The following is a 12,755-nucleotide window of genomic DNA, read 5'->3' on the forward strand; positions in this document are numbered from 1 at the left end:
TAATATTGTATAAAATATCATAGAGGAGTCTATGACATGTAGTGAGGACAGTGGAATGGACTCTGGGCTCTCCACTCACTGATTTTAGGGATATCTATTTGAATTGACTTTTTAGACAGGCCTCTAAGATCAGAAGGTATTGCACACACCCCGGGCATTCTTTGATTCCCTTCCTTCTGGTAGATTACATATAGTACGGAACTGAACAAATAGTGTCTTCCTAAATGCGGTGGATAGTAAGATGAATTATGAGGGCCCAATTTAAATGATATTTTTAGGATGGAATTGGATTTTTAAATATTGTTATATTAATTTTAAAGTTGCTTTGGAGTGGGTGGATGCTAAACTGTTTTGCTGCGTCGTGTATGCAACATTAATAAAGCATCTTAAAAAATATGTTTTATACCTATCTTTGTATCGATTGAGAATCTAAGTCATAAAATTTGAATCAAGTAAAGATTTTTGTATTAGATGTGCATGTGTAGTTATGTGTAATAGTACCTTGGGTGACCCTGATATCTAACTGCACTGTTTAATGCTGAATCATCAGGTAGCCAATGATAGGAGACTGAAAACTGCTAGAGCAGCAGTTTATCTTGGCACTCCTCTAAGAACCAGACATTTTAATCAGGACTCGTCTGAGCAGTTGTTCTGTACAGAGGGCAAGTCAGCAAGATGAGTTTACACAAGCTAGGTATTATGTAATCTTGGCTGTGTCTATACTTTGTCATATCTGCAAGAATAGCAAAAAAACAGCATATCTCAGAACATTGCTCTGTTACTTTCACAAGAGTATTGTGTCACTTGTCTATGCAGTTTAGATTGATATGACCTGCACCTTTGAATAGTCAAAGAAGTCTTCCATATAGAGCTATGTTCCATATTTTAGATCAACACACACTTATTCCAACATGCAATGTATCCCAATCAGCAGTCTAGTGGTTTGATAAACTATGCTATACATCATCTTACAGGAAACTTATTATGAGAAAAATATGAAGGCTGCCATTATTGACCTCTACTTGCGAAACTTGCTAGTTGTTCAGAAGTTACTATGACCCTCTTACTTCAATATTTGAAGTCCCTGACCTGGAACAAATATGCAGATACGGAGTTCTGATATGTCTCTGATCTGTGTAATTTAAGGTCTATGACCCAGAAAGCATTGATGCTAGTGGGTCAACATAACAGCTAGACAACTAACATTTTTAGAAGGAGGTCAGCAATGGCAACTCTCATTTTCTTCCCGACAGGTTTTGTTAGGACTCCTAAGGCTACAAATAGGCTATAAGCAAATCAACCTCCTACCGCAACTGCCATACAAAGACCTTCTAACGCTATAGCCATACAAAGATAGTTGTGCATAAATCATATATCCTAGCTATTAGTACTACGGATGAATAAAACACTTCAAATAAGAAACCAGGCATTTTATTTGCTGAAAGTGAAACCATGAAGGTGGACATTTCTAATCATCTGTCTATAACAATATTAGAGTTTTCTTACAGAGTTTGGAATGTGTGCACAGGCGCCATTAAGAACCATTTGAGGTAAGACAAAGAACAATATAAAAGCCAAGATGCAAAAATTAGTACAATGCAAATTATGGAATGATTTAAGAATCAGTGCATATGTCATGTTACAGTAGAATGTATAAAATGGAAGTCTTCTGATGTGTACATCAAAAGGGGTTGTTTGTTGGTTTCTTTTCCATCAGGTGCACATCCCTCTAACTGAGATTGAACAAGAGCTTCAACACCATAAAAATGCTGTAGAGAAAGAAAAGTTTATGAAAGCTTTGCAGCATCACTGTAGAATATAGTTCAATATGGAGTCTATTTATTAATACAGATACAGGGCACATATAGGATCTTCACCTGTATCAGTGCATGCAAATTGAGATATCAGGCTAATTTATTTTAAATTTGCAGCAAATGTGGGCCTAGTTATAAAATCAGCACGTCTCCATACGAAATCATTGGATTCACTGATTTAGATTGGCTTATGTTAAAGGAGAACTATGGGGTCAGGACTTTTCCCCATAGTTCTCCTAAGGGTAATGGGAGGACACAAACTAGCGTCCTCCCGTCACCCTAAGCTCAGTATACCGCGAGCTACAGCTCGCGTTATACCGAGACGTCGCAGCTGAAACGGATCCCGACAATTATGTCTGGATCCGCCCAGCTGCGTGAGTGAGAGCTGGCTCTGCCTATCTAGAGGCAGAGCCAGTCGTACCCGCCCCCTCCGTTCCGCCAGTCAGCCCTGGAGGATCGGAGCGGGGCTCTATGTGAACTATGTGTTCGCGCACTTCCCAATCTACTGAGCCGACCTGTGACAGTCTCATTGTCACAGGTCGGCTAGAACCATGAGGATGAGTGAAAAGCACTCACCTCATAGTTCTCCTTTAAATAGTGAATCCATGTTGCACATTTTACAGTAGTGGTCATATAAATATAGCAAATGTACAAATGTTCAAAAAAGAAAACAAAACAGATGCTGATCTGCAGATCTCTTTTCAAGGAGTGAATAATTAATGACGGTATGCTGACGCTTGACCCATAAATAGAACAATATTTTTATTTTACAAACGAAAGCACAAAATAACTAATCACAGCCTGTGATATACAGTATAGACCATTTTGTGAGTCAGTGATGGTGAAAACCAACTTTTGGTGTGTTTAACTTAAAGCTGGACAGACAGCTAAATGCTAATAAACACATGGGACCTGTTTTACCTGCCGCAGGATTTGTGGTTCTCTCCATCCAGTCCTGACATATACATAGTGGTACCAGATTACACAGCCTGGTTGGTGACTTGACTTTTCTCTGCTGCAGTTTTGGCAAAATTGGAAGGTCACATCCCTACCCCAGATAGTGAGTGGAAAGTGCAGAGCTCACCCCTCTGTTATCCCCTCCTGTCTACATATTTTTGTCAGAGCATGTTCATGCAGCACAACTGATTGGTTCCCAATGCTGACCTGCCCCTTCCCGAGTGCTGATATGAAGTAAAATTTAGGAGCTCCAGAACTACCCTTGCACCGCAGGGTTAACTTCTCGCTTTTTTTTCTCGGGGCAAATTTGTTAAGTATACATAATTGCATTAATTTGTGTTTTTTTTTTTTTATTTGTTTAGCGTAAAAGTAATGTATAGTTTTTACATTCCTTTCACTCTATGAAATAGAGTACTTTGGAGATTACCCACTAAAGTGGGCAAGCACTCAATCTGCTGCTATGATAAGCATTGTTTTCAATAGGTAGGCTGACTCACTGGGGTTTATTTATTAAAGGCAAATATGGTGTTCACTTTGCAAGTGAATTTGCACTTTGCAGGGGAAGTGTGGTGAATGTGGTGAAATTTCACTTTGCAAAGAATACTCAATTATGAGCATGGAAAAACAACTGTGCATTGGGTGATAGAGGTCAGCAGAGCTGATTATTTTCCTTTAGTAAATCAACCCCATAGATATGCATTGTGATGTGCATTGTCAGGAGGAACAGTAAAGTGGGTCTATTGTGCATAACAGGAAGCAGACGCTACATAAGAATTGAGCCAATATAGCTTCCCCCATGTGCAAATACAAGTACAAGCTATGCGCGGAAGAACGTTTTCTTTTAAAATTTAAAACCCATTGATAACATGAATGTGAATGTTATTATTGATCAGGCCATTGTATAGCAAGTAGTAGTTGGTAACCTTCAAATTGACTTGCATAGTAGTGCTGAAGAGTTTTAAAGTGGAACTAAAGCCTTACAATAAAAAATTGCTAGGAGTTAGAGTTTATTGACAGAAGAGACCTGCAAGTTGGCACATTATGGCATGAGCTCACCCACCATGTAGTGGACTTTAGTTCTTCTTAACATACCCCAGCACTTACAGTATACCCACATATACAAGTCAATAATCTCAATGCAAACACTATGGTGTTCTTAACTGTGTCAAGACTTTTTTTCCCATAATACCCAAGTAACCAAGTAAATCCATGTTTTCAGATTTAAGCATTTAAAACCATAAATAGAGTAAAAACCCACCTAACTCCAGCTACAATTCCGGCAGGCATGATCTTCTTTGATCTATTGTATCTCAGGCCCATTATTAAACTTAGAGAACCTGGAGCAACTAAGGAAAAACAACACAATACATAGAATAAGTAATTAGATCTTGTAATACACAACAACAAAATTGGAACTTAATATAAATCTGTTACTTTGCCCATTCAGCCAAAGTTCTTGGTTCTCTCAATCACTAATACTTAGCACATGCTCGCCCAGTGCATAGTCACTTGCTACTGCCCTGAGTCTAATCTCTGTGCAAACTCCATGTCAACCTGGTTTGGAGCTTACACGCATGCCCAGAAATGCCACCGGTCACGGTCAGGTACAAAATACCTGTGGTATGTCTGCACATGTGTGGGGGTCTATGTGCATACGCAGACATACCACTGGTGTCTTCTTGGAAACTGGGACCCAGGAAAGATCAGTGGCATGCCTGCGCATTTATGTAGTACTGCCTTCTGGGATGTGTAAGCATCCTTACTAGTCCATAAAGCCCAGCATTGTCTAACTTGTGCTGCTCTGTTTTACTGCTGCAGCTTGAGTCTCCTCTTCATAAAGACCTCCTGGGATGCCTGCTTGTGCACAGACACGCCACAGGCTTCTGCCAGATATTTTGGATCTGGCCAAGACCTGCGCCATGCCTGCTTACTCGTGGATCTTGAGCATGCACAGACATTCCATGGGTCTTGACTAAGTCCTAAATACCTGGAAGAAACATGTGCTATATATGAGCATGCAGGGCAATGCCTACATGTGCGAAAACATGCTGGTTATCTCTGCTAGGTATTTGCAACCCAGCAGGGACCAACAAAATGTCTGTGCATGGGCGATCTCACAGTGCACATGGGCCCTCCATTGAAGTACTGCCCCCTGTGATCTGTGACGTAGACAACTCAGGAGGCAGCGTGGGTCTGTGTGTAGGGGGGAAGCGTAATCCTATGTCATTCTAGCATTTATTATTATTATTAATCTATTCTAGATTAATACATTTTTAGAGCAAGGTCAACAACGTCAACCCTTCTATTTCTCTCAGCATAAGTTTACTTTTAAAAGGGTCTTCATACTTGTTCCAGCTCAGTGACTCACAATATATTGAAGGATGAGGAACATGAACCTTTCATTACAAGTTGGAAGCTCCTATATGTCTATCTGACAAGTTCCTTTAAAGTGTATCTAAAGCCAGAACTTTTTTTAAAGAGTAGAAAAGTTTTTTTTTGCTGACTGTGCCCAGTTGGGGAGATTTTCCTTTAGTTCCTGTTCCAGAAACAGAACAAGAAGTAACTAAAAAATATCCAAGACAATGGGATTCCTTCTTTTATAGTTGTCACCAGAACAGGTGTCCACATTGGAAAATTTCCCCTCACCCCCTGTAGCTGAGCTGTGAGCACCCAAAAAGTTTATATTTTCCATCACTTTCTGTTCCAGGAACAATTGTCCCCAGATCAAATAGAAAGGCTGAGTGTCCCAAGGTCAAATAAAGGGATTGAATGCCCCCAGGTCAAATGGAGGGGCTGAATATCCCCAGGACAAATGGAGGCGCTGAATGTCCCCAGGGTTAGTGGAGGGGCTGAATATCCCCAGGACAAATGGAGGGGCTGAATGTCCCCAGGGTTAGTGGAGGGGCTGAATGTCCCCAGGACAAATGGAGGGGCTGAATGTCCCCAGGACAAATGGAGGGGCTGAATGTCCCCAGGTCAAATGGAGGGGCTAAATTTCCCCAAGTCAAATGGAGGGGCTGAATGTCCCCAGGACAAATGGAGGGGCTGGATGACCCCAGGACAAATGGAGGGGCTGAATGTCCCCAGGGTTAATGGAGGGGCTGAATTTCCCCAGGGTTAATGGAGGGACTGAATGTCCCCAGTACAAATGGCTGAGCTGATTGTCCCCAGGACAAATGGAGGGGCTGAATGTCCCCAGGTCAAATGAAGGGGCAGAATGTCCCCAGGGTTAATGGAGGGGCTGAATGTCCCCAAGTGAAATGGAGGGACTAAATATCCCCAGGACAAATGGAGGGGCTGAGTGTCCCCAGGACAAATGTAGGAGCTGAATGTCCCCATGACAAATGTAGGAGCTGAATGTCCCCAGGACAAATGGAGGGGCTGATTGTCCCCAGGTCAAATGGAGGGGCTGAATGTCCCCAGGGTTAATGGAGGAGCTGAATGTCCCCAGGCTTAATGGAGGGGCTGAATGTCCCCAGGTCAAATGGAGGGGCTGAATGTCCCCCGGTGAAATAGTGGGACTGAATGTCCCCGGGTCAAATAGAGGGACTGAATGTCCCCAGGACACATAGAGGGACTGAATGTCCCCAGGACAAATAGAGGGACTGAATGCCCTCAGCAGGAGAGACGCAGCAATAAAACCAAACAGGGGATTTAACACTTCACCACTCCACCCAAAACCCAACAAAAAGTTTTGGCTTTACAAATTTTACCTTTAGGTAGTTGTCTCTAAATAAAATGTGAGGTTTTCAGTTTGTTTATTATAATTGTGACACTTGGTACCCGCAGATTTTATATTATGATTGTACAATTTGGCATATTTGATCCAACATATTTAGGGGGGAGACAGAAAATACAAGACAATTGTAAATATAGGATTCCATCAAGAGCTGAACTCTTACAGTGGACATACAGTACATGGCGTGACTATACAAACTTATTTACAACTATTTTTGGGCTCTGAGAAAAGTTATGATCAGATGATCGATCTGACCATGTTTCATGTTACCACTAAATATAGGTGTAACACGTAACACAGTCAGAAAGGTAAACTTAGCCTTTAACATACATGTATTATTTCACTTACTCAATGATATCTTGATGTCTCTAGGATTATATGAAACACATAATGCCCCATAAGCAGCAAGCAAGCCAAACGTGAGACCAGCTGCCAAGGATACAATACTACCTACAAAGGAAAGAGAGACAAATGAAATCAAATGTAAAGTAAACCTGTGTCACTTCTAAACATGTACAGTCTGCTCATACCTTTAGATCTGTCAGCAGCCAATAGAGAGACTACATATTGCAACGTATAATAACAAAGAATGAGCTAGAGAGCCAAATAAAGCAAGTCAAGATTTTAAGAAGTATTTACAGGTTGGGTACACACAAATCAATTTGGAAAGCTATAGGTCAGAGGCAGCCAAACCTAGGCCCTCCAGCTGTGGTGAAACTACAAATCCCACGAGGCATTGCAAGATTTTGACAGCCAGAGGCAAGATTCCCAGAGGCATGCTGGGATTTGTAGTGTCAGTACAGCTGTAGGATTGATGTTTAGATATCCCTGCTATAGGTTGTAAAGATTGTAAATGTTGCCTTGCTGGGCAGATATTTATTGTATACTGTATGTTTGGGCATGACACAGGTACCCTTTAAAATAAAAATGTAGCAAACCTGGGCAATGCCAACTGAGCATATGATGAAAATAAATGTATAAGCAGATGCTACCTTCATGGAAAACTGCATATATAAACAACTAATAGATCTAGAGATACTGTATACCATGCATTCAGAAAGTATTCAGATCCCCTTCACTTTTTTCAATGTTGTTGCTGCCTGATACTACATTTGCTTAAATTCATTTTTTTCTCTCATTATTCTACACTCAGCACCCTATAATGACAAAGTGAAAACAGAATTTTAAAATTGTTTGTGGATTTATGAAAAAGGAAAAACTGATATATCACATTGGCATAAATATTCAGACTCTTTGCAACAACACTTTAAATTTAGCTCAGGTGCCTCCCATTTCTCTAGATGGTTGCTGAGATGGTTCTACACCTTGATTGGAGTCCACCTGTGGTAAATTAAATTGATTGGACATGATTTGGAAAGGCACACAACTCTCTATAGAAGGCCTCACAGCTGACAATGCATACTGTATCAGAGCAAAAGCCTGAGATCAAAGGAACTGCCTGCAGAGCTCAGAGACAGGATCTGGGGAAGGCTACAAAAAATTGTCTGCTGCACTGAAGGTTCCCAAAAGCACAGTGGCCTCCATAATTCTCAAATGGAAGAAGTTTGGCACAACCAGGACTCTTCCAAGAGCTGGTCGCCTGGCCAAACTGAGCAATCGAGGGAGGAGGGCCTTAGTAAGAGAGGTGACCAAGAACCCGATGGTTACTTTGTCTGAGCTCCAGAGATCCTGTGTGGAGATTGAACAAAGTTCCAGAAGGACATCCATCACGGCAGCCCTCCACCAATCTGGCCTTTATGGCAGGGTGACTAGATGAAAGCTTCTCCTCAGTGCAAAACACATGATAGCGCGCTTGGAGTTTGCAAAAAAGCACCTGAAAGACTCTCAGACTGTGAGGAACAAGATTCTCTGGTCTGATAAAACCAAGATTGAATTGTTTGGCCTCAATTTTAAACGTTATGTCTGGAGGAAACCAGGCAACACTCATCACCTGCCCAGTACCATCCCAACAGTGAAGCATGGTGTTGGCAGCATCATGTTGTGGGGGTGTTTTTCAGCAGCAGGGACTGGGAGACTAATAAGGGTTGCGGGAAAGCTGAACTGAGCAAAGTACAGAGATATCCTCAATGAAAACCTGTTCCAGAGCACTCAGAACCGCAGACTGGGCCAAAGGTTCACATTGCAACAAGGCAACGATCCTAAGCACATAGCCAAGACAACACAGAGGTAGCTTGGGGACAACTCTGTGAATGTCCTAGAGTGGCCCAGCCAGAGCCCTGACTTGAACATCTCTGGAGAGACCTGAAAATGGCTGTCCACCGAAGGTCGCCATCCAACCTGACTGATCTTTAGAGGATTTACATAGAAGAATTACAGAAAATCCCCCAAACCTTGTCGTGTCATACCCAAAAAGACTCAAGGCTGTAATTGCTGACAAAGGTGCTTCAACAAAGCACTAAGTAAAGGGTCTAAATACTTAAGTACATGTGATTTTTCAGTTTTTTCTTTTTTTTAAATTCACAGACATTTCTAAAATTCTAAATGTGAAAAACAATATTGTGCCGAGCTAATAATCATACATTTCTAATAAATTGAAACATATATAAATGAGTCACATATGAGCCTTCAAACAAATGAGGCATAAGAAATAACTACACAAATACAAAAAAGCAATATAGGCAAAAAAAGTCCCAAGGAAAAAACAAACGCAAACGATGGTGACTGTGCACAAAATTCCTCAGATGATTCGCAGCCAATGTGCATATAACTCTCAGGTAAGGATTATCACACAATGCAGGCAGACCTTCACCTCCACCCAGTGAGTGATGATAACAAGTGAATGCTCACCTGGGGAGGTAGACCCACAGAGCTAGGTCAAATGCACTTTTTCCCTTCTTAATGGGGGATAGAAGCCCATGCACAGAAAATATAAGATAAGGTCTCCTAAGATCACTGAGAATCATTTGAGGAATTTTGTGCACAGTCACCATCGTTTGCGTTTGTTTTTTCCTTGGGACTTTTTTTGCCTATATTGCTTTTTTGTATTTGTGTAGATATTTCTTATGCCTCATTTGTTTGAAGGCTCATATATGTGACTCATTTATATATGTTTCAATTTATTAGATATGTATGATTATTAGCTCGGCACAATATTGTTTTTCACATTTTCCAGATATTTAGTTATATCCTTAGTGCTTGGTAGCTCATATTTCCACATTACACTTACTGGCGCTGATCACCTTTATTGTTTAGTTTTATTTCTAAAATTCTGTTTTCACTTTGTCATTATGGGGTGCTGAGTGTAGATTAATGAGGGGAAAAAAAAAGAATTTAAACAACTGTAGTATCAGGCTGCAACATAACAAAATTGAAAAGAGTGAATGGGTCTGAATACTTTCCAAATGCACTGTATATGGCTGATTTTATATGCAAATCCTAGGCTGAAACACCCTTTTGCGCTTATGTGCGAACTTTGTGATGTCATTAATTTCGAATGGCACCCTAATGCACTCAGTAAACACAGCTTTGGCATATTGTGTTGTGGTGTCCCGTGTCAGAAAAAAAGGGCTTTTAGGGAGGCACATGGTTCAGAAAGAGGCAGGGCCATGCTCAGTCAAGATTAGCATATGAAATTCAGATACTTGTGTCTTTTGATCATGCTGACATGGTTTATTTAATCTTTATGCATTTTTCTGTATTCTATAACTAAAAAACTAAAGGTTAATTACACCTTTCATACTATGTTCCACTTATATTTCAGGTTTAACATAGAACATGATGTCATTCTGCAGCCGCCCAGCCTCAACCGAATCCCCCCCCCACCTGCTTGAATTGTAGGGTTCTTTTCCTTGCAGGTTCCAGTGTATATTTTATTTTGCTGTTTTCCCACTCAGACGCATGATTCATTCATAGTATCTGTAAATGGAAAAAACTACAAGTCCAGAGGGACTCGTAGATCTCAATGGCGTACAAGTTGTTGTGATGTCACCATAATTATATTCTACTGTTAACTTCCTCCAGCTCCATAACCAAAAGTCCAAAAGCAGGAGCCTCTGCACTGCCCTCAGTGATCCATTGATCCAACTGCAATACTTTGCAGGCTCCAAAGAAAAAAAATCAATAATCATTTGAGATATGGGTGCATTTATTCATTTTTTTTCAATAAGTGTTATATGATTCTAAAGCAACAAAATGCATAATGGCAATCAAGATTAAATGTGGAACATTACATTTTTTTATGGACACTTACCTTTCCGAGAAAACCCCATTAGGCCACCAAAGGCCAAGAGGGCAGCGTATCCGAAACCAAGCCAGTCCACAGCCATGATTCTGAAAACATTCACAGACATAGTTATAACTATTTGTTCTTAAAATATTGACCTACAGTATTCTGAAACTTCTACAGAAAATATTTATTCATAGGAGGAACTCATAGAAATCCATACACAGATATAGAGAAAATACAAGCTTTGCGGTGAGTATATTGGAAGGTGACCCAGCTATCTCATGGACCTCTGCAGCTATTCTAGTGATAGAGAGCTGTTGGTACCTGAAAAGAGAGTGACTGACACTGGCTTCATTATATGAGGAAATGTCTGCATCTGAATTCACTTTCAGCCCAGAAACTGAATTGTTTCTGAAGCTAGGCACTGGAAACAGAGGTAAGTACACACTGACATGTATCCTTGTATAGCCCACACCTACACTGAGTGGCCAGATTATTATGACCACCTGACGTTTGTAGGCAAATTAGCTATGATTTTGCGCTGAAGTTGCTAGAGGGCCAGACCATTATAAATAGGGAAGCAGGTTGTTTACCACGACAGTAGAAGCAATGCACAGATACTGTCAATGATTGCTGTATATCATTCCGGACATCCCAACCTGCAAAACCTCATTTCAGGGGGTGTCCTTTCTGTTTTTTTTATTTTTACAGCACCCGCTTTTAGAGTAAAAAAAACAAAAACAACAGATAACAGGGGATGAATAGCTAAGCTACTATTGGCTATTTCACTTTGTAATAGTCAATAGCAGGCGGGCTATTGCAACCACCCACTGCTGCTATCAATCCACAGAGCAGGACCAGAAGGAGAACTCAGCAGATTGACAGCAGCAGTGGGCGGGTGAAACAGCCAGCCTGCTATTGGCTATTGCAAATTGAAATAGCCAATAGCAGCCTATTCCCCTGCTATCTGTTGTGTTTTTTAAAAATTATTATTATGACAGCGGCCAGCGGCTGCTATAAAAAAAACAAACAGCAAATGAATAGCTAGGCTGCTGTTGTGTGTATCCCGGAATGGGTTACCTGCTAGATAGAGCAGAGTAAGCCTTTTTGGCATAAAATGTTTCTCTTGCGGGCATCAGGGAGCCGCTATCTTATAGCGGGAGACTCCCAAAACGTTGCGGGAGAGTTGGGATGTCTGTCATTCATATATTAGGGACAGAGAACAGCAACGTAACAATCTGTTATCTGTTCTCCCAATAGCAATGGGCTGTGGATGTCTGCTCTGTTCAGTCCTTCTGCCAGTTCTTTATAGGGTTAAAGCAGACCTATAAAAATCTGACTAGCTCAGCTTAGTCCATGTGCTCCTGAACATCAGTATGTCATGTTTAAAAGGGTGATCATCATCTCCAACATAGCATAAAAGGCCAAACTGTTCACACCTAGGCGTTTTGTTGCTCAAAGCTAAGCATGACAAAATGCTGAAGACAAGGAATCCTACTTATTTCTACAGCCCCTGTTCACACCTGAGCGTTTTGTCGTGCGTTTGTCGCACAAAGTTTCCAATTGAGGTCTATGGGACTAATAAGTGCTGTAATCTGCCATAAAGTAGCTCATCTACGTTTTTCAGCGACAAGCATTTTTCTGCTTGCAACAAAACACTCAGGCCATAGGAATGAATGGGATTCCTTCTCTTGAGGTTTTGCAACGCTTAGCTTTTGATTTCTTTGAATGTAAGCACTACAAACTGAATGTTGTAATATTGCACTCTTATTTGTAGGGATGAACCTATACTGGTTTTCGGTATCGAGTACGTGTACCGTTTTTTTTGGTACTCGGCGATACCGAATGCCGATACCAGAAGTCCCATTAAGGAATCCAGGCGGCGTGTAAAGACTCGCCACCCGGCTTCCCGATTGGCCAGAAAGCTGGCTCCATTCTTTCTCGTCATCTAGTGATGAGAAGTATGGAGACAACTTCCCTGCTAATCAGGAAGCCGGGCAGTGAGTTATTACACCCTGCCCGGCTTCCTGTTTGGCAGGGAAGCCGGCCAAACAGGAAG

The 12,755-nt window shown here is 41.2% G+C and overlaps 1 protein-coding gene across 1 annotated transcript; it reads right to left on the minus strand.

Moving 5' to 3' along the window:
* Positions 1-1,562: 1,562 nt before the first annotated feature.
* On the minus strand, positions 1,563-10,833 carry TMEM14A (transmembrane protein 14A). Its single transcript, XM_018573073.1, has 4 exons — positions 10,721-10,833; positions 6,859-6,960; positions 4,030-4,117; positions 1,563-1,769 (listed from the first exon to the last, which is right to left on the minus strand). The coding sequence occupies exons 1-4, from the start codon at positions 10,818-10,820 to the stop codon at positions 1,730-1,732; spliced, it is 330 nt and encodes a 109-aa protein (XP_018428575.1). The 5' UTR covers positions 10,821-10,833; the 3' UTR covers positions 1,563-1,729.
* Positions 10,834-12,755: the final 1,922 nt, after the last annotated feature.

The sequence above is a fragment of the Nanorana parkeri genome, unplaced genomic scaffold, assembly GCF_000935625.1.
Source record: "Nanorana parkeri isolate BGI_ZX_2015 unplaced genomic scaffold, ASM93562v1 scaffold2226, whole genome shotgun sequence".
In the NCBI taxonomy this organism is placed as follows: Eukaryota; Metazoa; Chordata; class Amphibia; order Anura; family Dicroglossidae; genus Nanorana; species Nanorana parkeri.